We start from the raw sequence: 25,511 nt of genomic DNA, 5'->3' as shown, positions 1-25,511 counted from the left end.
AGCAGAGAATAAAACTATTGCTTATCTTGCTGTTTTAATCCTTTTGATCATGCTGTTGCAGTGTTGTCTTCCAAGAACACAGAAAACATATAGTTCATGAATATGTATTTTTGTTACAGATGGAAAATAAAAGTATGATGCATTTTCTCCATACAAAAGCTGTAAATGACCTATGTCTAGCAAAAGCAGCAGAAAATACTGGAATGTTCTTTATGAATATATTTTGTCGTTAAGGGAATAAGAAAGACTTGGGTGTGCTGTCATTTATTTACAAGTCTGTGGGAGGATTTGAGTCAGGCACTAAATGGTAGTGGGCACAATAACAAGGAAAAGAAAAACAATAAAAACTTGAAAAATGTAATTCTGTGTAAGTTTTCTAGTTTTCTCAAGAGCAACATTTCAACATTAAAAACATATCTATCTTTCGTCTATTCAGTTGATACTTTGCAGATGATGTATTCAACGTTCCCTGGAAGTGTGACGCTAACTGTAGACTCTTCTCTGTCTGAGGTTTTATTAGACTTTAATCCATGTTTTGTTTTAACACAATTTGACCAAAAATTACTGATTTAGCTGGAACTTCAACACATGAGCTCATTTGTGCTGTCAAACAAGTCTCTCACACATGAAATAAATTACAGTCAGCAGTTATTTCAGTTACTCAAACTCATATTTGTCGAAAATCAAACACCTAAACAGGACCGTGAACACTCGCACTAATCACAGGCTCTTGAAAATGTGTCGTTTAAATCCATGTTGTGTTTTTTTCTCGAGTTTTCAGACAATATTAAACATTTTTGACAGTGTTTGCTTTGGTAGCTGCTGAACAACAGATTTTGCTGGACAATAAATTGACCAAGAAATTATTGTGATAAATGATAATATTGACATTTTGAGACCATTTTCAACTAATATAATGACAATGGGATAAAAATGCAAATACACACTTTCAAAGATCAATAAACTTTACTTTCTAAAGAACATTTAACACTGGAACTGCAAGACAACCAAAAACAATAGGCCTAAATAAAAAAGACCTGTTAACATAAGAACAGCCTAATGTAGTCTGAATAACAGCAAGGACTTGTTAACAAAAAATGCACTTGAATAAACAATTGTTGAACCAAACACAACCAAAACTATTGATAAATGGATTATTAAGTCTCTGTAACAAAATTGCCTTTAAAAGTTATTTTATTCATAATTGACTCACATTGGAATATTGTGGCTCCTCTCTCTGCTGTGAGCCTCAGCATTTTGGTGTTGAAGTGTTCGTATTAACCCGCTACATGTGATGCTGTTTCCTATTCATAATATAGAGTCTGGCTCCTCACTTAGTCCACCTTTTTATAAAGGGATTTCTGCGCATGTCTCCTGCAGAAAGAGCCGCTGTCCTGGCTGGTGTCGTGTTGGTGTCTTGTGGGATTTCAGTGGATTTTGGTCTCTCCTGGGGGCGGGGCTAGTTGTGTGGACTAGGTTTGGGTGTATGTCAGCTGCTGGGGTTTGAACCATTTCTTCTCGTCGTTTGCGCACTTGCTGCATTTGATGCATGTGGCCGTTGAGACGTATCCAACTCACTAGTGTTGATTTGCGATGAACTATTTTGGTGCTATGATGGCAGTGCTAAAGCTTCATGTTAAACCACACAAGACAGCTGCTTTCTGCACTCAGGCTGCGCGTGCATCCGCTGTGTTAATGAACAAATAATCCGTTCATACAGTCCATGGGATACAGTCATGGATCTGTTAAAATAAATAAGTCTATTCCCCCATGGTCTATGCTGACACGTTCGTTCAAACGTCAATACGCTAAGGAAACAAGAGGAGTCAAAGAGTGATAGAAGCCTTTTGACACTCAGTCTCTTTGGTAGAGAGAGAGAAAGAGACGAGGAAATCAATCAAGGATGCAAATAGAAATTATTGGGGCCAGAAAACTTATCGAGCTTGTTAAAAGTTACCGTATGATTAATTAATTTATTGATTATTACAGTCCTACTGACCAATACTTGGCTTGGTGCGATCACGTGCTTGTCACAGTTGATATGTAAAGTTTTATGCCGTTCTGTAACATTCCAGGCAAAAAACATCTCCATGGAGAAAGGAAAAACTTGGACCCCCCACCTAAAGAGGAAAATTTGGTTTCTTTTGTCTTGCGATGCTTTTTGTCCTCAGCGATCTCAACAGCAACTCTGAAACAGAAATCATCATTTTGCATTTGTCAATAAATTCGAGAACCAGCCCGAAATTGAAATTATTTGTTTGTTTTTTGTGTGGATCTGAGGCTCCATCTGGACCCAATATTATTGATACCACCCACTGAAATGTGTCAAAACTGGGCCAGGTTTTGTTGTGGCAAAGAATAATGATGGGTTTGTGGATATTATGTGAATAGTCATGTTTACACAGAAGTAGACAGAATTTGATGAACATCTATTTGCGCTGGACCTTGTATTACTAAGAGGTTTTCATGACCCTTTGTGACTTTCCTCCATCGTCTATAATGATAACGTGACAAGTCATGAAAGTAGTGAAAATGGGGAGCTATCACTTGCTCTGGTTTAAATACAGGTTAGCAAATGACGCTCTACTATTAGATTAAATTGGGCTCTTTTATCTCCAATGTGAGGCCGAGCTATTCTCATCTACTCCACTCAAACTTCCCATTTTTGTAACACATTTCTGAACTGTATTTTTATAGGGTTGTCAAAATTGATTTCCAGATACTAATCAATACTGAAACTAGCATTAAAAGTAGAGCTCATGGACTGTATACAAGTGGACATAGCTAACCCGCTTACCGCCACGTTCCAAACAGGAAGTGAGCATGGGGACCCTTCTGGCTCCATCAACTCTCCAATAGACTAGACCAATATACACTGAAAAATTCCCCCCCTCTCTCTGTAACTTCTGCAGTGAGTCTCATCATTTTTGTCTTAAATGTTTGTATTAAGATGGGTTTCCTGTTTAGAAACATTTGGAGATGTACTCGCAGCCGGGGAGCAAGAGATGCTAAGAGGCTAAGTGGTTAGCATTACAGATCTTATTGGAGCTCTGTACAGTGTATGATGTGTGGTTTGTGTACTCTTGCTAACACCTTTAGAATAACATATCATGCCGTCTTTAGACCTTAATTGTTTAATTTACTCTCATAATCACATTATATTATGTAGCCGCAGGAGGCTAACCCAGGGGCGGCCCTTTAAACCTTTTAATCCGGCCCGCCAAACTGGAATAAATTACAATAATAAACCTTGTTGATGTTTTATTTTTCATGCATTTCCGGCGTTTCCCAGTAGATGGCGCACTATATAAATATACATTGAGGTGCGGCATATGTTGGCCGCAATGCTTTATGGGAAAGTGTTCTTACAGGAGTTATTCAGACCATGAGTGAAGTAGTAGTGTTCAAGATATAACTTTGCACTGCTTCCATTTTGAGTTGATAAAAATCAATCACAAGGACTTTATAGATGTTGTGTTATAGGAGTTAATGCACAGAATGTCTTAAGAGTCTTGATAAATCGCACGTGATTTTATCGCCTGTGGGGTGCAGTGGAGCGGATCTGTTGATTTTTTGTGTGTTGCTGATCTTTCAAGGCAATGTAGTAGTACGTAGTGCGCTTCCTACATAAGCGTTAATACAAATATAATGCAGCTGAGCTCCTAACACGATATGTCCTGTGTTCTGTCCGGCCCTTCAGGCAAATTTTAGGACCCTATGTGGCCCGCGAGCCAAAAGGTTTGCCCACCCCTGGGCTAACCAGTTATATCTCAGGTTGCACCAGCACCTTATTTTACGATCACTGTTGTTTATTCACCAGGAATGCTTTGTCAAGTATAAATGTTATGATGGCAAAATTATCCACTGATAACAAAGTTTAATAAAATTATGTCAGAGTTTTTTGTCGCTTTTCATTTTCATCGTTACAGCGGCTTGACCTAATGAGCCTATGCTAGCTAGCGGTCATTCAGTTGATCCATAGAATTATCAAATGTGTGTACAGAAAAGTTTAAAACCAATGAGTTCTCTGAATTTAAAGCTTTATATGATACTGACATGTCCAACAAATTTGTGAAAATTCCAATGTAGTATGTTTTTATTGAGCTTCTTCGTCATCTTAATAACATGAACATGAACTTAAGGTGAAGTAGCTAAAATATTTACAATGACTTAATTTATGACCTGACATAATTGGCTACTGTACCTCACTGTACTGTACTGTACTCTGCTGTGTTTTGCTGTGTTGTACTGTACTCTACTGTACTAGACTAAATGTTCTATGACTATAGCCTACTGTACACAGTACAAGAGGCTTAGTTTGCTAGTTTAGGATGGCTAACATCTCAACGAATGACACAGAAACTCTGAATAGTTCTGATCGTGCCGGCGACCTGAGTACGTTGGTCTTCAGCAATGGCACCAGTTGCCTGATCCATAAACCATTCTCACTTCTGTTTGTGCAATTAACAACACAACAACTTCTCACTGTAATGTGGGGAATGCTGCTGCCTGTGTATCTGTGTGTGTATCTGTGTGTGTATCTGTGTGTGTATGTGTGTATCTGTATATGTGTGTGTATCTGTGTGTGTATCTGTGTGTGTATCTGTATCTGTGTGTGTGTGTGTGTATCTGTGTGTGTATCTGGGTATCTCTGTGTGTGTCTTTGTGTATCTTTTGGTCCTCGGCTGTGCTTGTCTGTGACGTTGCCCAGAAATCCATCTATGGGGAACTCGGCTCCAAATTCACTCCTATAATTGCGACCTCTTGAGCTTCCTTTGACTGGAGGTGAACGCTATGGGTGACGTCACACTCCCTCCAATCCAATTTTTTATACAGTCTATGGTAGAGATTGACCAATATGGGTCTTAAAAGTAGATTGAACAAGTATTGATAATGAAAATTATAACGTAAATAACAAAAATGTTGACCTTTCAGCATGGTCCTGATCTAATTCGGAACTAGTATCAGACTAAATGAAGGTGGTTGGATTGATGAGGGGTAAGAGACACTTTTTCCTACTGATTACATTGTACTTTCCCATGAAATATTCAAAAAATAAAGTCACAAAAGTTTAATCTGATCATTTCTAGACATTTGAACCCACTGCAATGCACAAATCTGGATTTCAACCATATTTTTTTTAAATTGTTGGATTTATTTATTACAGAACGTTGTGATGTCGTCTGAAACCCAGTAATTAGAGAACCTATTCAACTTTTGTGTAGAAAATGTGTTTCTTTGTTCTGTTATTATTGCATTTTCCTTAGTTTCAAAATTGAGTTTCAAATTTTTTCATGAACACCAATGTTTTCATCTCTTTCTGAATTTTAATACCCTGTTTTTCCTCCACTAGTGCTTCCTACTTTTAAATGTCACACAAACCAATTAACACCAAACTCGTACGGTAGCAGTGATGTGATGCTCAAATGACGCACTCGCTAAAGAAGATTAAACTCTCCATTGTGTTTATAATTGGCCCGCTCTGGCGAAAATGTCAATACTCCTCTCAATTCTTACAGACGAAATCGGGGATTGCCTTGCTCTACAATGAGGAGACCCACAATACCTATGATGTCTGCCTGAAATTGACCAAAGAGGCTTTAACCATTCAGAGGCTGGATGTGGTGTGCACGCAAGGCAGCGAATCCCAAGTCAATGTAAGTCGCATTGTCATTCATACTGCATTCAACTGTAAAAAAAAAAAAAAAAATCACTTCTTTTTTAAATGTTCTCGATCTCCTTTTTGCCAATAAGAAACTCTCCCCCTTTCTAAAGCACAGAACTGTTGTACTCCGAAGACAGGCGGCTGGCGGGCTGGGCTTAAGCATCAAAGTAAGTAGTTTTGATTATAAGCAGTCGGAATAAAACTGCTATGGGATGCTTAGATGCTTAGATTGTGTCTAAGAAAGCAGAGCGGGCAACTTTGTGAGTCAAGGAATTCAGCTCCTCACTACGTTTTGTTCCTGATGTTTTTGCTTTTCAGGGCGGCGCAGAACACAACGTGCCCGTGGTGATCTCCAAGATTTTTAAAGATCAAGTAGGTAAGAGACTTCGCTGTTTACATGGCGCATATTACACGTTTTTCTGATCTATGTTATAATGTTGTTTCCTAGGGATGTAACAGTAACCGAAATATCGTGATATTGTATCGTCAGAGTTCTCGCAATAATATCATGGAGCATCACAATATATCGAATTACAAGTCTCTTTGCTTAAATTAAGAGTTATGGTGTAGCAATAACTAAAAAAAGACAGAAGGAACTACTAGGGGTGTGCAAAAATATTGAAGTATTGATATATCGTATTGTTTAATATGATGATACAATATCAATATCGTGAGCTGCTGTATCGATATATTTTTTTTGAGTATTTTTAGTATATTTTACTAAATTATTTTGTTACATTGCTACAGTTTAGTTGCTTGTTAAGGTTTAGTGGAAAGAAACTTTTTAAGAGGCACTTTTGACATGTTGCATCTATTTGTTTATTTATTTGAGACATGGACAGTGCACAATTTTTACATGAACCTTAGCAGGAGAGATGCATTGTACCAGGTTGTAGCACCAGTGCTAATTTCCATCTGTTGTCCCTGGTTCACTAATTGTATTTAACTGACCTTGACCTTGACTATCAACTGTTCTTCCTGGAGACCTGTAACATGTTTGTGTTGATGGGGAAAACTGGAGCGCCTGGAGGAAACCCATCCAGACACGGTTAGAAACATGAAAACTCCACACAGAAAGGCGACCCGGGGATCGAACCCGGAACCTTCTTGCTGTGAGGCATGAGTGCTACCCGCTAAAATGTTTGGGTTTCATATTTAATTTGCACAAGAAGTGGTTTAACAAAGACTTTTTGTATCACAGCCATTATTTTTTATTGAACCGTATCGAATTGATTTGAAATATATCATAATAAATCAAAAGTGCACTGTATCGAGATATGTATTGTATCATGGCCTATGTATCATATTGGCAATTTGTTAATGATAATCAGCCCTAGGAACTACATAGACCATAATTCTTTGCTCCATTTCAGTGTAAACTACAAGAAGAAATAACAGTTCTAAGCACTTTTAAGTCTTAGTTCTTTGGATTAAGTCTTGTCAAGGCATTTTAAGAGGAAAAAGTAACATATTAACAGTTTTGTTAGTCTCCACAAAATATCGCAATAAATATCGTATCGTGAGAGTTGGATATGGGTACACTCCTATTGTTTCCTCATCACAAACATACTAGGATTTGAGTTTTGTTTCATTCACATGTTTAATACCCAAATCCAGCAGACTGTGTATATAGGCTGTGTTCTTCTCTCAGACAGAAAAGACTGTTCCAGGTTGGCAGTGCAATTCCATCTCCCACAAATGCTGTTGTTGTGTCCTTGGGTAAGACACAACCCATCTTTCCCCTAGTGTCTGCGTACACTTGTGTATGAATGTGTGTGAATGGGTGAGTGGTTCCTTGATGTAAAGCTCTTTGAGTGCCATGAAGGTGGAACAGCGCTATATAAAAATGTGACCATTGACCTTTTCAACTCCATACCCCTTTACTAGAGTCATTTAATTTCAGCACACCCAATCTCTACTCATTTAAAGGTAAAAGATAGCTGTTAACATGAGAACTACAACTACATGACATCAGAAGGTGGAACAGAGCATTTTTAGCTTTGGAGATGTAGACAAACTAAAAATGCAGGATTACTCAAACGTGTGAATGAAACAAAACACAACTCCGAGTATGTTTTTGATGAGATAACAACATTATAACATGTTTAAAATCTCACAACAGTCAAGCTGCTCAGTTTTAGGCATATTTTAGGGTAAAATATGTATATAAGTGGGACATACGGGGTCAGGATATGAAATAATCAGTATTGTTCTGAACTGAGAGATCTTTTCATCATGTTGAAACGTGCTGGTCAGTCACACAAGGGAGGTCCTGAAAGATTTAAGCAAGTATTGATTCAGTTGTCATTAAAAGTTAAATGTGAGCTGGAAGAAGTACTCCAAATTTTTACTCAAGTCATACCAGTTCAAATGAATCACACAGCGAAATTACAAGTAATTGTACTGCAAGCTGTTACACAAGTAAAAGGAGAAAATGTCAATGTATCATCTCAGTACCCAATGCAGACCTGTTTTTTAATTGCACATGTAACAGCAAACCTACCCGTCAACTTCCACAATCATTATTGCTCCTGCTATACTACTAATACTGTTACCACTATTACTACTACTTCTTATAGACTACTAATACTGCTACTACTAACTACAGAGATTGATTGATATGGATTGATATTATGTCATTAATATTGACTACTTCACCCAAGCTCTTTTTTTTTACCACAAACCTATAAGGGAGCTGTGTAGTCACGTTTTGTGCAGCTATCTCTTTGTATTAATATAAAATGTAATTATGTAAATTAATATAAAGCTGCATGTGTATTTTTTAGGCAGCAGATTGCTAGTACTGCTTGTAGCTTATACTCTGAGACTACTTGTACAGCTACTGTTGCTGTGCTGGTTACCTCTAGAGTTGAATCAGCGCTATAATCAATCATAACATGGTATTTTTCTGCAGGGTTAACCTCCTCTGCTGCTCAGACCAAGTTGGTAGTTCGTCTTTTTATTGATTTCCTCCTAACACAGGCAGGGCACATTAATGGAAGGGGATATACTGTATGTTAACTCATATCCGGATAAGATCAGGGATTTCAATATTGATGATTGGGTTTGAATGATTGGTTTAAGCTGCTTCTGTCTCGGTATGATGTGATGTATGGAGAAACATATTTTGCTGTTTGCCTTTTTTATGCAATCAGGTGAAGTGAGGACCCTTCCTATTTAGACCAACATGTGAGTGAATGAGAGCTTGTGTACTACTGGATGTACTATTGAAATACTACTAATAATAATCACTACTGGATGAAGCAATCAGAACAAATTCAGGTTAAATAAGGTGAACTAGGTGAACTGTTTAGTACTCAGATGGAACACTGCAGGGAATAGCAGGTGTCACAGTGGGGCAGCAGGGACTCTAGTGCACACTGTTGTGTCCACTTCACCCAGTTCAGTTCAGTTCAGTTTATTTGCCATTTTCAGTATAAAAAACACATTGGAAAAAGGGTGTGAGAAGTCCAGAGCGCACAGCATTCATTCACCCATTGAAACAGACAAATTATTATTATTTCTTTTTAATGTATTCATCTATTTAACCCACTTTGCTCATGTATGAATGTGGCGAGTGAGTGAGCAGTCTGGCTTCTGTCAGTCTACCACAGAGCAGCCGTGGCTACAGCAGTAGCTTACCAACATCAAGTGTGGTACTGAATGGTTCTGAATGAATAATTCAAAAAAATATGTGTCTGGAAAAACACAGTTCTAAATTAATCTGAACAAAACAAATTTCTCAGGACGATATTATCACGATATGCATCTCATGATACGATATTTATTGCAATATTATTTAAAGGCTGATATAATTGTAGATAGGAAACTTTTTTTTTTCCTTTTAAAATACCTTGGCAAGATTTTGGTGTGAATTATTTCCATCATAATCCCAAGAATTCAAGTAAAAACATATTTCTTCATGCTATTTGCACTGAAATGAATCATGGGATATGTAGTTCTCTGTGTTTATAAGCAGTTTCTATTATAAAACCATGTATTTAAGCAAAGGAACTTGATTTGATATATTGTGACACCCCACGAAATTATTATGAGACTTCTGAGGATATGATATCACAATATTTCTGTTATTGTTAAATCCCTACCAGAAATATAACTTCCTCCAAATGAACTACATGCTTTCATCACATGAGTTGTGCTTGTGCCTCCGAGTCAGAAATAATGAACTGAATGATATTAAAGCAAATCTCCTGATGACACTATCTGTGTCTTTTTCTACATTAATTATATTTTTTTTATAATTATTTCTAATTTTCATGCTTTCTAGGGTCATTTTTGACTGATTCCTGTGATTCCTCTGACAGAAACACTGATTGCACTTTCTACCATATCCCCATGTGGATCAGAAGACCTATTATCTGGCCATGTTTTCATTAACCTTTGACCTTTCACTGTCTGCAGCTGATCAGACTGGCATGCTGTTCGTTGGCGATGCAGTTCTACAGGTCAGTGCTCCAATTTTCAGCCATATCAATTTGTTACTTTTGGGCACGTTGTAATTTCATAGTGGAAATTAGATCATTACTTTTGTTGACAAGAATATTATCGTTTCATACATTCTCCGTAATATCGCTCATTTCATTTCTCCTAATTGGTTCTGTCTAATTCAGATTCAGGAAGCCACTAAAGATAACTTTTGATTGTGGAGTAGTTCTCACAAAAAAGTCTTATTTAATGATGAAACTCATTTAAAGTGAGTGTAAAAAGTTAATTTGAGTGCGTCTGGCAGGAGCCCGGCTTTATTGGATCTGCTGTTTATCCAGAATATCAAGTAGATCCATCGGACAGCTGAGCAATATTAAACATTCATATTGCACTTATTATAATCTGAATTGCATTTGCCTCCACCTTTGCTTCATTACGGTGTGGTGTTTATTTGCGATTTTTTTTCTTTAGATAGATGCATTTATTTACATATTTATGATAACTCTGCCAGAGGGGGCTGTGGTTTCAAATATTCATTGCTGTAATATTGTAAGTGACTCTCTGTTTCTCTGTCTCGCTCTCACGCTGTCTCTCTTTCTCGTTCTCGCTGTCTCTCTCTTTTCAGGTCAATGGCATTAATGTAGAGCACTGCACTCATGAGGAAGTGGTGCGTACAGTTTCATTTTTTTAAAATTGCAAAATGTGTAAACAAACATTATTGTTAAATAGGATTCACTGTGACAGAATTTAAATTTAGACAAAATAGTTCAAGTAAGTGCCTTAGTGAGAAGTGGAATGTTTGTGTTTCACATTTCTTGCCAGTGCGATTATGTGTTTGGTGGGAGCTGTAGAGACTATAGGCACAGAATGACTGCACATCACTTTCAATCAGCCTTTTTTCAAACCAAGGTTTATTTTGTTCCATACCTTTGATTATTTGAAGCTCACACACACAAAACAGTAAATTAAATAAAAGAAATTGTCAAAAGACCAGATGATTCTCATTGGACTAGTCCTGGGACGGCTACATAAGAACCCATAACTACATGAGCAGTGATAGCACATAGAGTTAATTTGACTAACTAAGATTGAGGAGCTGGACCGCGCCTCAACCTCCCCTCTGGCTATCCACAGCTTATCTCAACCATGCCTTCAATTACCCAGAATCCCTATGTATACGGCCTATCTTGACAACACCATCTACTTCAGCTCTCTCAACCCCCTCCCTCCCACCCAACCCATGTCTCTCCTCCCACCCCGTGTCTCTAGTCCATCCTTCAGCCTGAATACATCATCTTTAAGGAGGGGTGGGTCCAAATCAGCTGGGTGGCCATTTTGAATTGGAGATGGAGCCCCCACCCTGAGTCTCCCCCCAGCCATCATATCTTAGCCAAGCTGGCACCACCTAGTGCCTCCGCTCAATTTCATTTCTGTCCAGCGACTAGGTCAGGAATCAGAATACACAAGACGGTTTGCAAGAACCCTGGGAGTGTGAGTTTGGGCACCAGCCAATCAGAGAAGAGCCATACATTCTGTGTTGGAAATTATTCCTGAGATCAAGGATTTAAAGCAAAGAGGGGGAAAGACATTATTGCCCTTCTTCCTATGGGATTTGGGAAAAGCTTAATATACCAGTTAGCACCTTTAGCAGAGCATTACATACATCACAACCAAATAGCAGCGATTGGTTAAATAAAAAAGTGCTCGCCTACCGTCAAGCGAACGAATTCTAATCCTGCAAGGTCAGACGGTTTCTACAAAGTGAAACTTGCTGATGAATCAGGCTACTCATATATATCCACTGTCTTAATATCTTCGTCGTATTCCATTGTCGTGGCTTGATCCTAGCGAATTAACTGTAAAACAACTGTGGTTCAAAGAGAATAGTTCTGTTGTAGGACTATTATGTAACCACTGCTATTGTTTCAGCTCCTTTTACAGTAAAGTTAGTTCACAGTTTACATTCTGATTTGAAGATAACTTGTCCTGACTTTAGCAAAGGCCCAAAAGTTCCCATAGTTCTCAAAGTTATGGAAAAGAATGTTGGATTCTTTAGACTGAGTAGCTTTAATCAAGTTTCTTTTGCGCCTTTCAGAACGCTTACAGATCAAATGAATTTACATAAAAAGCAGACAAAACGGAGACAGTTGTATACGATGAAAACCATGTGGAAGCATTCATGTTTTTGGCAATACATCAAAGCCATGCAAAACAATGGAGCAGTCTATAATAAGAGGGTCAGCCACTGTTTACCACCTCTCTCCAACCGAACCTGTAAACAACCAGCCTAGGGCATCCACTATATAGACTGTTTAGAAGCTTATTACAATGCAGACAGTCCTATATCTAAGTCGGAGGAGGAATTAAGGCGCGTAATATTTTGATCCACTCACAAAATGTCATTCACTTCTTCGTGGCGAGTTTTCCTGTTTGAACACTTGATCACGTCTGTCAGCCTTCTCCTCCTCTCATCGCAGACAAGCTGTTCTCTATCTTCCCTGCACCTCCACTGCATCAAAACACACACAATGAGCACTTTCTCTTCACTAACGGGGCTGTGAGGCAGACCATCCCGCCCAGAGTCGACAGATGGGGGAGAAGAAGGACGGCTGAGATGGCAGAAGAGAGGATCTGGGATTCACAAACATCACCTTGAAGATTTGGGAACGTTATGTGACAGTAGATTGGGATTAGTGATTTCAATTTGCCCTCTGAATGAGACTGTGATAGATGTTGCTCTAGTTTATGAATCCTAATCGTGACTAATTGGGGTGCACCATCTCTCCCCCATAATCGCTGTAAACTAATCAGAAATAAATGAATAGTTATGTGTATAAAAATTTGCACTAAGAAACTTTTCTGGAGGAGAGACTGCCACCTGCTCAGTGGAGATGTTTTTACCTAGAATATTCTACAGTATAGCATTCAATTACATACATTTTCGTGACTAAGAATGGGTTAATCTCTCCTCTGATCCTCCTCTGCTTGTCTCCATGGAGATAGCTGGCTGAGGGGCTGCCACTCTCTCTTCACAGTAAGAATGTTCCGTGTTTGAGCCTTGGGTCACCTTGGCCTTTCTATGCAGAGTTTGCATGTTCACCAAACATTCTCTTTGTTCTGGCTTTAAATCCTCGATCTCAGGAATCGTTGCCAACACAGAATCCACTTCGACCACTTTGTTTACTGTTGTGCTGTACTACAAAATGGACCCAGACAGGCACTTGAGTTTGACGTCATGGCTTCACAGCTCTTCGCTGATTGGCCCTTGCATGATCTACAACTTCTACAATCGTCTAGTGTATTCTGATTCCTCGCCTAGGTACAGTCCTCCAGCTAAGGTTGTCCTGACCAAGCAAAAAGATCACAGAGATGAGTCCAAGGAGATGCCCCAGGGTCATTGAAGGATGGGTCAAATGCAGAGGATTTTTTTTTTTCTGTAGGTACAATAAAATGTACCTAATTAAGTTTAATGCCATACTTCTGTACATGGAAAAACAGGCAGATCCTCCACCAAAAAAGTTACGTAGTGTACCTTTAAAAATTTATTTTCCATTTATGAAAGTGAACTCATCCTCAACATTTTACTCAAATCAGTCCAGACCAGATTTTAATATATTTTAAAGATTATAAAATAGATTTTGATCAGTATTGAATTAGAAGAGGGCCAAAAACAGAGGAAGAATAATTTGTTTTCTATGTTTTAGGTAGCAGTAAATTGGATTTTACCCCTGAACTAGTTAATAGCTTTGTGACTTTTTATCTTCACCACTATGAGACATGGCCTCTCCTATCGTACAGTCCTTACCAACTTATAAGATCATAGAATTTATATCCCTGTTAAAAGTCTGTTAAAGTCCTCATCTCTTCTCTCTATCTTGTGCAGTCATTCACTTTTGCAGTTTACGGTTTGACATTAACTCTACTCCTCTATAACATTACACTTTTATCACTCCATCTCCCTGTCTGTACCCTTCTATCTCTCTCTTCCATCTGTGGCAGGTCCATCTCCTGCGAACTGCTGGAGACGAGGTCACCATCACCGTGCGCTACCTGCGAGAAGTGCCATCTTTCCTCAAACTGCCTCTAGGTACCATTCCTACACTTTTATAACCATGTGAAGCCACTCTGAAACTGCAATTTGATGTGGCACTAAAAGAATACGCCACCTTTATAGGATTTTGGGGCTAGACTTAACACGTGAGTTTATTTCGCGGTTATAAATTGTTCTGTTCACTGGCCTGGCACGAGCTGTAATGTCAGAAACACCCACAGCCTTTGGTCATGATGTACAGTAAAGCGGTTCAAAGCGGTGAAAAAAAGTTGAACTATCCGAGCGGAGACACTAAGAGGTTGGGGATGGGGGATGTGTGGCCAAGATAAAAATGGGGGGAGATAAGAGGGAGAAGCCACACGGTGTGTCGGAGAAAGAAAGATTGAATGACATTCACAATGACAAAAAGTAGGACAGCCAAAGCAGTTTTGAAAGTGCATTGTAAGATTTGGCAAAGTTTTGGTCCCTGTTGAGGCATATTAAACAAAAACATCAAAATCACAACGGTTTCTTTTAAAGGTACAGTATGTAAATTTCTGGAGGTGACCTGCAGGGCAATAGAAAGTTTAAATCAGACATGTCAAACTCAGGCCCAGGGGCCAATTTTAGCCCACGATATAATTATATTTGGCCTGTGAGGTCATATCAATATGCATTAGAGCTGACCCCCCGGCTACAGACAGGCTATAGAGACATTATTTATTTAAAATATTGTTATTATTTTATATTATGCTTGTTCTGGATTCACTGTTTAAGCAAAACTATTATTACACATTTATTTTAATAAGGAAAGGTTTATCATGACATATCTCAAAAGAAGAGAAAACATGCAGATGTTGAAATTTTTCAATAAATATTTAGTTTGGCCCATATCTTAGTCCCAGTTTTTAATTTTGCCCCGCTGTCAATTTGAGTTTGACACCCCTGCTTTAAACCATACAGATTATAGCCAAAAGAACTTTGGCTATAATCTTGATTCTAGAATCTCTGACTTTGTTTCTATGGAAACAAAGAGTCAGGTTTGTGGAGATGTTTTTCAGTAGGAAAAAAAACAACTTTTATTTTAGTCATTTTTTTTAGCCTTAAAATTACATACTGTGGTTTTAATTATACTGCTTCTTCTATATGTGCTACTTTTGCCAAAATACTACAATAACAACTACTTAACAGATAAGACAATTCATTTACAACACAGTTTTACTTATAATGTCAAGAGTATTTTCAGTATTAGTATTTGCAGTTTGGCTATACATTTGTTTAACACAATGATTACATTAACTAATACAACTATTTTTCACGATTTTAAAACATGAAAAAATAGCAACTGCAATTATATTTTGGAGAGGATATATGAGTGGACCTCAAATGGTGAAGAAAATTCTCAGCTTTGCAGAGCTCATTACCTGTTACTTCCTGTTCCATCATCTGGCCTATTTCCCTTGGTATTGTGCATGGACCACTGTGCGTCCCTGAAGGGCTCCCCACTCCACAGAGGAGGCATGCCAGATTTGAAATTGCATTGTAAAATATATTTTTATAAATGAACACAAAATTTTCTATTCAACGTGAACTTATTTTGCATGAAACTGGAAGATGGAATGAATACTATTATGTTTTTATTATCTATTTATATCTCTCTTTGTTACCATCCTTTACAGATATTATCATTTGATCAAGGAGAGATGTAATATTTTTATTACACGATTGGTTTTTGAAAAGTTTTTGTAGTATGGCTTTCAAAGAAAATTAGCTCTAATACCATAGCGATTAACAATTCAAAACAAATTGTTAGAAGTACTCAAAATGTCTCCGCACAAATCCATGAATACAAAGAGTAAGAACAAGTCTCAGATGATTTTATTTTACCTGTTTTTATGAATGAACTCTTTTTTTTCTGTTTTAGCCTAAATTATAGCTCCATCAGTGATTTTACTTGAAACAGAAAGCAGTTAGTGTGTGTTAGCATTCACAGAGACAGCGTAGTTTGGCTGTGGGCGACATCTGCTTAGCTTCACTATGAAACAGTGCAGGTTGTATCCGCTTTAAGCCTTCTCTTTGTTTCGCGGTGGCACAGAGCGGAGCAGAGGGAGCCAGGAGTGCTTTGTGTTGCCACATTTTACTGAAGTGTGACCACTACCAAAGTCAGGCTTGGATGATATCAAAGGCCAGCATTTGTCTTCCCTGGACACTGATCCCTACTCCAGGGCAGCTCCAAAGTCCATAATAACTCTAATGAAACTACACAGCACAGTTTGGGGCTTAAATACAACTTTTGACTATAAATAATCATTGTTTGTTTTGAAAAGAGTATAATTTCCATCTTGACGTGAGGTTGGGTTGAATGTTAAGCAGTGACTGTGTGTTGTTGTTGTAGGCTCTCCAGGGCCGTCCAGTGATTACAGCAGCCGCGTCTCGTCCCCTCTTTTCGACAGTGGAGTGCATTTGAATGGAACAAATGCAGTAAGTAACAAAGATATCATTCACTCACTATTGATGGAGAGGTCATTTTGAGTTGCGATCTCTTACTGCTTATTTTACATGAGATACCCATTTGTATGAATAATTTTTTCTGTTGTATTAATATATGTACATATTTTTTGCTGGTTGGCTTTTAGCAGAAAAAGTTGTTTCCTTGAAGGAAACACACATTTCATTTGTCACAAATAAATATTATCTGTATGCAATACTGGCTATAATGTATGAACTACTCTAATAAGTAAGGCATATAAATGAAAATAGTATACCAACACAAAAGTATCTGAAGAGTTAACAACATACAGTACAAATAACTTTAATCACATGGTTGATGGTTCATATTTCTACTATTAATTCTAGGGGTGTAACGATATCCAAATCTCACTGTACGATCTTTATTGCGATATTTTGTGGAGACAAACAAAACTGTGAATATGCTACTTTTCCTCTTAAAATGCCTTGACAAGACTTAATCCAAAGAACTAAGACTTAAAAGTGCTTAGAACTGTTATTTCTTCTTGTAGTTTACACTGAAATGGAGCAAAGGATCATCGTCTATGTAGTTCCCTCTGTCTTTTTTTAGCTGCACCATAACTCTTAATTTAAGCAAAGAGACTTGTAATTCGATATATTGTGATGGTCCACGATATTATTGTGAGAACTTTGACGATACAATGTCACAATATTTTGGTTATTGTTACATCCCTAATTATTACAGATTTCTAACTATTTCCAAAATCAACAGTCTACAGTCTACAGTGCCATGTCTACAGTTAGTATTAAACGTATCGATCCAAATGGACACAAGAAGAAGGTTATGCCAATCATACCACCAGACCAGGTTACAGGTCCGATTTATGGAGAGAAGAGAAGAACACCTGTAACTGAATTAATGCTGTCCTGTGGGACATTAAAGGCAAAGCAATTACAGCTCAACTGAGAAAAGCAGGTAGCCAACCCTCCACCAGAAAAGTTACATAGTACACCTTTAATAATGAAATTGTTATAGACCAACAAAAGACATTATAATTTTGGCATCTTGGAAAATGTGTCACCAACATAAAAAGACCAACTTGATGACTAAAACTGGACTGTAGATTGAACGAGAGGAGTTGAGAGTCAAAATCAGAATCCAGGTGCACTTGAGCCCCCAGGTAGATGACAATGATGATGAACGATGGTTGGATCTCATAAGCTTGTGCTGTTTTGTATTGTTCGCAGAAGCAGACAGTCACAATGCTGTGGTTTTCTGGGACACAAAACAAATCTATTATTGATGGCTTTTGTAACACCTGGGCTTTGGCTGCTGTGAATGCAACAAATCTGATCGGTTTGTCCTTTTGGAGGTGAAAGCACAGATTTGAGCACAATTTCAGATGGAGGGCAGGTCCCTGTGTCACTCTATGACCATTCACTGTTTCTGAAAGAAATACCATAACATCCGTTGAATTTTATCAAAATTTGTTAGTTATCAGGTCCACAAACTTGGCTTATTATTTTATTTTATGAGGCATGACGCTTTTCAATTGACAGTAATCGTACCTTTGTGATTTAAAAAAGCCTCTATTTGCTGAAGTTATTGTGAAAAATCTGCTCAAATCAGAGAAGACACTGAACTTTATGTCAATTTCAGTAATATTATTCATTAACCAGGCCTTAAAGGTGCATTATGTACCGTATTTTTTGGACAATAAGTCGCACTTTTTTCATGGTTTGGGTGTTTCCCGTGACTTATACTCCGGTGCAATTTATGTATTCAAATTTTCACACTGACAGCCTCAAGAGGCTCTAGGTTTGTGTGTCAGTATCTCTGTACCTCTGTCACTTTACTGTACTGCTCATGTCTCCTGCAGAAAGAGCTGCAGTTAGTGAAATATGCAGCTTAAAACGGTAATCGAGCCGCAGAAAGAAAGTTTGGAGTGAACGAGAAACTTGTGAGGGACTGGCGGAAAGTGGGGATGGAGAACACAGCTTCACCGTAACCGGCAGGGTGCACCACTGGAGTCACTGGATGGACTGACAAAGCCTGGACTTCAGTGACAACCGAAACCATCCTGTCGGAATTCAGAAAGCCAGAATAATTCTAACTGGAATCTTCACCTACTTGTTTCCACAGTATGACATTAAACAGCTCTATCTTATATTTATTAAATTACATTTATAACCCAAAAATTCCTAGAAAAACAGGCATTGTGACTGTGAGCCGGGTCACCTCTTCACAGATCTAACCTGTAACTTGGTCTGGTTTGGTCTCCATGAAGATAGAAAGGTTTAATGCCATACTGTGAAACATTCCATAGAGAAAAGTATTTGACTGATCCTCCACCTGAAAAGTTACACAATGCACCTTTAACATCTGCATTTTGATAGTTAAGTTCCAATCTACTCTAAGACTTTCATATCAAATGTTCTGATGTCACATAAAACATATTCTTTCTGTATTTTATTCGTTTTAGTCAGTTTTATATATTGGCTGGTCAGACATTTTTCATCCATCCAGTGACATTGGCTTAGGTTATAGCTTGCTGCTCTAATCATCTCTTCCCAAAGCCCCCGGACTTTACACAGTACAAATCTTGGAGGTGTTATTAAAAGTGAAGTAATCCAAGATGTCCTCGGCGCAGATTGGGTTTGTCTGGTGTTTGGCAGTCCACTACGCAGCTGTTGCCGGCTGGAGCACAGGACAGGGCATTAAGCTCATATCAGCCTCCTCTGGACGCTTCTCTCTGTGGTACAATGTCAACAAAGGTCACCCAGGCTCTGTGGACTGTGCGGACCTGCTGGCATGCTGTTGTAAGGGACACGGGAGGTTAGCCAACTCTCTGGTGTGACCTCCAAGTAATATTTAAATGAAAAATCCCCCAAGGTTTTTAGTTTAGTTTCAAATTCTGACTGTGGATTTCCTTCACTTTTTTTTGGCTGTGTTTTTGTGCGTTAAAGCTCGGTCAAATTAGCCTGGTGAGCCATTTTAATTATGTTGTAAACAAGGAGTTAGTCTGGTCCCTGTTGAGCTGGTGAAGTAAGTGGTCAGAAGATGTGTTTTCAGAAATAGGGTCGTTCATTGTGCTAATGTAAAAACCAAGCGCATTATGTAGAGACTCCAATTATTTAAATACATAAAAATATGTGTATCCAAATTTTTAGCAGTTTATTAAATATACAATGGCATAAACAAAATATGTTTCAGTAGTTGTCATTATTATAGTACTTAATTAAGTAATAACACATAAACCAGCCCAAAAACATATCATATTTAGTTGAACAATTAAGTCAGTCATCTAGGTCACTTTTTATAACAATTATCTAAAATAAACGATTAGAACTGATTCGTGAACCCTTAACCTAAGATAAAATGCAACACTTGGATTGGATTTACAAGCAACATTTACTGACACAGTGGTGTTTGATGTTGTTGATTGTGATGCAGCAACAAGAAATACTGAAATCAAACACAGGAATGCAAAATCAATGCTATATTAAAATGAAAAACAAAACAAAAAAATGGTAAATAGAAATAAAGAGAAGAAGAGAGGGCCAAAGTTAGTTGAGAGCTGTGAGGTCGAAGGAGGACAGCAGAAGTTTCAACAGGAGAAAGGAGTCTGCTCAGGCCAGGTCACAGTGTGAGACAGGAGTGGAAAATGTCAATAGAGCGAAGAGAATGAGAATCACACCAGATTAATATGTGTAGCACTAAAATGGAGTTCAATCTGGCATGGCTCTCACTGAAAACCAGCATCAAAAATCTAATTTTGGTTAAATCCAGTTTAGAGAAATGCACAGATATCTTCCCTGTCCACAAAAGCTCAAAGCGCTTATCTTCTGCACATTTTTCACAAACCAAGTAGTTTGTATTTTAGATATAGATTCAGTAACTGCCTAGTCCTATAATGAAGTGCTAAACAGGGACGTAGGTTTGCATAAGGATGGTGGGGACGTGTCACAGCCAATATTTGTTGAAGACAAAATAGTCCCTACCAATATTTGACATTTTATTTTAATAAACCAAAATATACATTTGTTTCGATAAAGTATTTTTTCCTAACTCAGTAGTATTAATTGAACCCATTTTAGTTCACATTTTGTTTATTAGACGTTCTGAGATGTATTCAGTGATATGACGCCCCTGCTGTTATTTCATTGGCTGTACCAGAGTGATGTCATTAGTGGTGCCAGGAGCCTAAACTGGGGAAGCAGCAGGACAGGGCCAGCACCTGAAACTTTGAAAAACTTTTCAAAAGGAGCTTACTTGGCCTCATCTTCAGTTAAACTTGTCTTATAATGAGTCGCCGCAGAAAAAGAGCGACTATCACGACAAGTGCACCTCCCAAATGGAGCCCTACTCGTGCGCTGTGAGCAGCCCGACTCTACTGACAATGTTCCATGGAAAAATTTACGGACATGACCTCACAATGTCTCATCACCATCAAGCAAAGGGAAATTTGCTACAAACTTCTACATCGCTGCTATCCAGTAAAGAATCATCTTAGAAGGACAATGGACACAAACTGAAAAATGAAGCCACCTTTCACTTATTTTGGACCTGCCCAGACTCTGTGTGTTTTTGCAAAGAATCGGGGGTTAGCTGTGAATGTCCCCACCGAAGCTGAGACCAAACCTACACCCTTGGTGCTAAAGCGTGATTCAAATGGGAGAACTGTATAGTATGTCAATGTGCAGACAGAGAGATATACTGAAAAATGTATTGTAATTAGAATATAGAGAATATAGAGTATATTGTCTATACTAAAAACTATTTAAAAGGACCTCAGAATGGACAGAAATCTCCTAAACAAGGGAATAAAAGGATATATCTGACCTTTTATGGCCCTTTCACATTTTGTGCTAGAAGACCTTTACAGGCACAGTTTAATACATTCCTGAGCTGTGGTTATAATATCAGCTGAATTTTGTCAAGAAAATACAAAACTAGATATGAGATGTTCATTTTTGTTATTATTGCACAGTCCCCAGTGCTGCCAAATAAGGAGCATACGTCAGCACCACTGGTCAATGGACAGCTCCTCTAGCTCTCCTCAAATCTGTGTTCTTTTATTAGCGAATTACTTTAATTTTAGAAAATCCACATCTCAAATTGAATTAATCCAGTGATAATTAAGTCTAACCATGATCCTTGAAAATGTACAATAAAAATGTACAATAAAAAAACAATATTTTGTTTTTAGTTATTTCATTGTAATCTTGTTACAGTGACACTTGTGTAGTTGTCTAACTTGTTTCCCAAACTTTTTTCCTGAGGATTCATATTTTAAAAGTCACAAACCTTCGTGACCCAAGTCAACAGACATTATTCATAAATCACAAAACAAATTTGTGACCATTATTGAACATTAATGAGGATATTTTATTGTTGACTGAGTGATCGTGTCTCTCTGAACAATTAGTATTACTCAAGTTTAAACTAAGAAAAATAGAACCAGTAATAAAAGCATCCATAAGTCACCTATTTGGAAATTAAATGTAGCTCTGTATATTGCAGACCTACATACAGATCGTGACAAGGCAACCCAAAAAAAAATATCTTGAAACCCACCTGAGGATCGTGACCCAGTCTTTGGGAAACACTGGTCTAGACCATTACAATCAGTCAGAGTGCTGTGTTCGAAGCAGGGTCAGATGCAAAACAAACAGTCTTATCTTATTAGTTTGCAGGAGACTGGGGTTTATTGGCTTTTGGGGTGCACTGGATGTCAGCGTGGTGATGGCTGTAATTGCACTGTGGACTTCTGGGAGTTGTAGTAGCATGAGCTGGGCTGTGTAGCAGCAGATGGGTTTTGGACAGCTCCACAGAGGAATATTACAGTCTTTGTGAAGCGTATGTGAGGGGATCCAGCTTGGCTACAGGAGAACAAAGAGATGCACAGACACAAGCAGTCGCCGTTAGATTTCTAGTTAAATACAATGAGTGAGGCTAGTTTTTCTTGTTTGAACTGCACACATTGTGGAATTATTATATTACTCTGTCAAACTCTGTTACAAAAGACTATATGTTATCTTTACACACCATTTCATTTGAAGTGAGCAGAAAGCTTTTCAATTCATATAAATGTTTTGGTATGCAGGGACGGTTACCATGGAGATATTATTGCATTGCCTGTAATGTTCCACAGAACAGCAGTCAACATTTATTTCATAACATGTGATCTGACCTGTACTTTTGTTTGGGGGCATCACTTCCATTGTTTCCATTAAAGCTATACTAAGGCACATTCTTGGTAGAGGAATAACATCTCTCTCTCTTAACAACAGAACAAGAGCATATCCTCTGTCTAATAATTACCCAGAGCACTTTAAATTGGTTCTGAATATCTTAAAAAATGTAACAATTATACAAATCGGCATTATTTTGTTCTTGGCCTTTTGCTCACCTGTAATTACTAGAATATCAGGTGAGACGAAGACTAAGAACAAAATAATTTATGGTGATTCATTTGTAAAGGTATTCAAAACCATTTTTGTTACAGGATAAAGAAGTATTTTAAAGGCTCCATATTACACTGTTTTCTGATCTATGTTATGTTATGACATTGTTCCCTCCTCAAAAGCATACCTGGAGTTGTGTTTTGTTTCATTCACACACAAAACCTGCATATTTATGTAGTCATGTAATGAAGGAAGTGCTCCACTGTGTTTTTTAATCTCCATACACCTTCATTAGAATCATTTGGAGTTTTTCAGCCCTTGATTTGCCAGTCTCTTCTGAACTAATGGTAAAAAGGGAGCTGTTAACTTGAAAACTTCTGCTTCATAACATCTAAAGATGGAAAAGATTATTTTGATCTTTGGAGATGTAAACAGACTAATAATGTAGGGTTACTCAAACTTGTGTGAATGAAACAAAACACAACCCCAGGTTTGTTTTTTGAGGAAGTAACAACATGGTTTAAAGCTCACAAGAGGCTATTTTGCGTAATATAGGACCTTTAAGTTTAATCATCCGTTATATGAGATTTGGAAATGGTTTTACCACACAACCAGGAAATCAATGGCTTGAATCCAGGTCTGTTTACTCTGTTTCATCCACTGAGAGCTGAAAGCAGTACTTAGCAAGGTTTTGGCAAGATAATATTATTAAAAGGTAATCAATTCAGATTTTGTGAAATTTTTAATTTTGTCCCCTCTTTACTTCCTGTAGTGAGCTTTGGGGCAGAGTGATGAAGATGTAAATGCTGTTCTTTGTCCACCACCAGCAAACACTGTCACACTGAAGCATTCACATAACCATTTATACCAGGTTTGCACCAGAATCCAAACCTCAAACCCCCTGGTCAGTGGGCGTATAAGCTTGCAGAGTACTGTCAAATAAATTTAGAATCCATAATAAGTGCTGTATCTCTTACTCATATTCAATATGAATAATTCAGCGTTGGCGGGGAGGGCAGCAGGTGTCCACTTTGCCCTTTCACAGATAATCTAGATTTAAATTCTGAGCAGAAAATCTCGGCAAAGGAAATGTATTTTGGGTCTCCACTTTGGCTTTGCGTGCTCTGCATTTCTGTGGTGGCCCCGCGACGGGCTGGCATTTATCTGACAGAGAGCAGACGAATAGACTCTGACACTCTTCTACCGGGCTAAATATGCTTTGACTGCAGCTGACACCACAGATCACATGACTTTAGCCGCCAGTTTTTGGTTCCTGGTACTTCTGAATACCAAAAGTATCAAAAATCAGATACTAATTTATACTAAAACTGGTCTTGGCATTCAGTACTCATTTGAGCAGGAATTGATAGAAGTGAACCTTTCCTGAAAAGCTTTAGAATGATCTTGAGCTGTTTAAGAGCACATAGATGGGTATACACCCATGGATCATCATGGAGGACTTTTATGGCTGATGGATTACACAGATAGAACATCACGTCAAGTATGTGTTGAAAATAACATTCTTTTGTCTAAAGAAAGAGTGGTATTGAAATTGAAATGGAGTATCAAGTAGGGCTGTACCAAAAACCGAAAGATTGATAGATGGCAATCTCTACTTTAGTCGATCTCGATCATGTGGCAGTGAGAGAGTGTGGTGCTGATGAAGATTTACGCTGTCTTGTGTGTGTCTGTTTCTGTGTGTGAGTCTGTCTCTGTGTGTACAGTGCTATTTTCCCATATTGCCCAGGACTAATATCAAGTCTAGCCTCTATCAAGCCTTTGTATCAAAATCTCTCAATTTCAGTTTAGTACACATTTTATAACACTAGTTCTGAATGCCATCCATCCATTTCCGTGACCCGGCCCCGGATAAGTGGAAGAAAATGGATAGTTCTGAATGATTTGGGAAAAAATATTAGAAATTTTGCTGACGAGCATTGCTGTTGCATTTATAGAATTTATTGAATTGACAAGAAATTTACACAATTGACAAACTAATACACAAATCACATATTTCTCAGATCTTTTGTACAGATCTGAACTACAGGATGAGCAGTTTTTATGCAGAATAAGACAGGATATTTTGTTGTTTGAGGAGGAAATTAATGGCAGCCTGTGCAATTAGCTAATTGCGTCCATTCCAGTTTTGATTTGATTGCAATTAATCTTGCAGCCCTACTTCTTGGTTTGAGCATCTCTGTAGCTGACAATTAGCTCTTGAAATAAAAGATAGGAGTGCAAATTGCTGGCCTGTAGTTAGTTTATAAGTGTAGACAGAGAAGATTCGGGATCATTATAAAAAGTGTTGTTTTCATGACTTGGAGTAATTGCGTATTTTTGCAGTATTGCACAAGTTGTGTAAAGCTGTGGTTATAATGATAGGGACACAGCACACAGCACAATAGTGGGAGTTTCATAAGAGAGCTTTATTCAACACTGCAGCTCAACGATTTATAGTGGAAGAGGTCACTCAGTCAAGAATTTATCCAAGCA

The 25,511-nt window shown here is 38.0% G+C and overlaps 1 protein-coding gene across 1 annotated transcript in view; it reads left to right on the top strand.

The window, feature by feature from the left end:
• Nucleotides 1-5,360: 5,360 nt before the first annotated feature.
• The window catches only part of sntg2 (syntrophin, gamma 2), a 70,038-nt gene continuing 49,887 nt past the window's right edge, over nucleotides 5,361-25,511 (top strand). The window contains exons 1-7 of the mRNA XM_055159047.1: nucleotides 5,361-5,657; nucleotides 5,776-5,832; nucleotides 5,984-6,041; nucleotides 10,088-10,131; nucleotides 10,737-10,778; nucleotides 14,111-14,198; nucleotides 16,537-16,622. Coding sequence (XP_055015022.1) covers nucleotides 5,427-5,657; nucleotides 5,776-5,832; nucleotides 5,984-6,041; nucleotides 10,088-10,131; nucleotides 10,737-10,778; nucleotides 14,111-14,198; nucleotides 16,537-16,622 — 606 coding nt within the window. The 5' untranslated portion in view covers nucleotides 5,361-5,426. The remainder of the gene's footprint in view (nucleotides 5,658-5,775; nucleotides 5,833-5,983; nucleotides 6,042-10,087; nucleotides 10,132-10,736; nucleotides 10,779-14,110; nucleotides 14,199-16,536; nucleotides 16,623-25,511) is intronic.

Source organism: Boleophthalmus pectinirostris, unplaced genomic scaffold (genome assembly GCF_026225935.1).
Source record: "Boleophthalmus pectinirostris isolate CB_2022bp ecotype Guang Dong unplaced genomic scaffold, ASM2622593v1 HiC_scaffold_10, whole genome shotgun sequence".
In the NCBI taxonomy this organism is placed as follows: Eukaryota; Metazoa; Chordata; class Actinopteri; order Gobiiformes; family Gobiidae; genus Boleophthalmus; species Boleophthalmus pectinirostris.
This window is presented reverse-complemented; position numbering and strand designations above follow the sequence as displayed.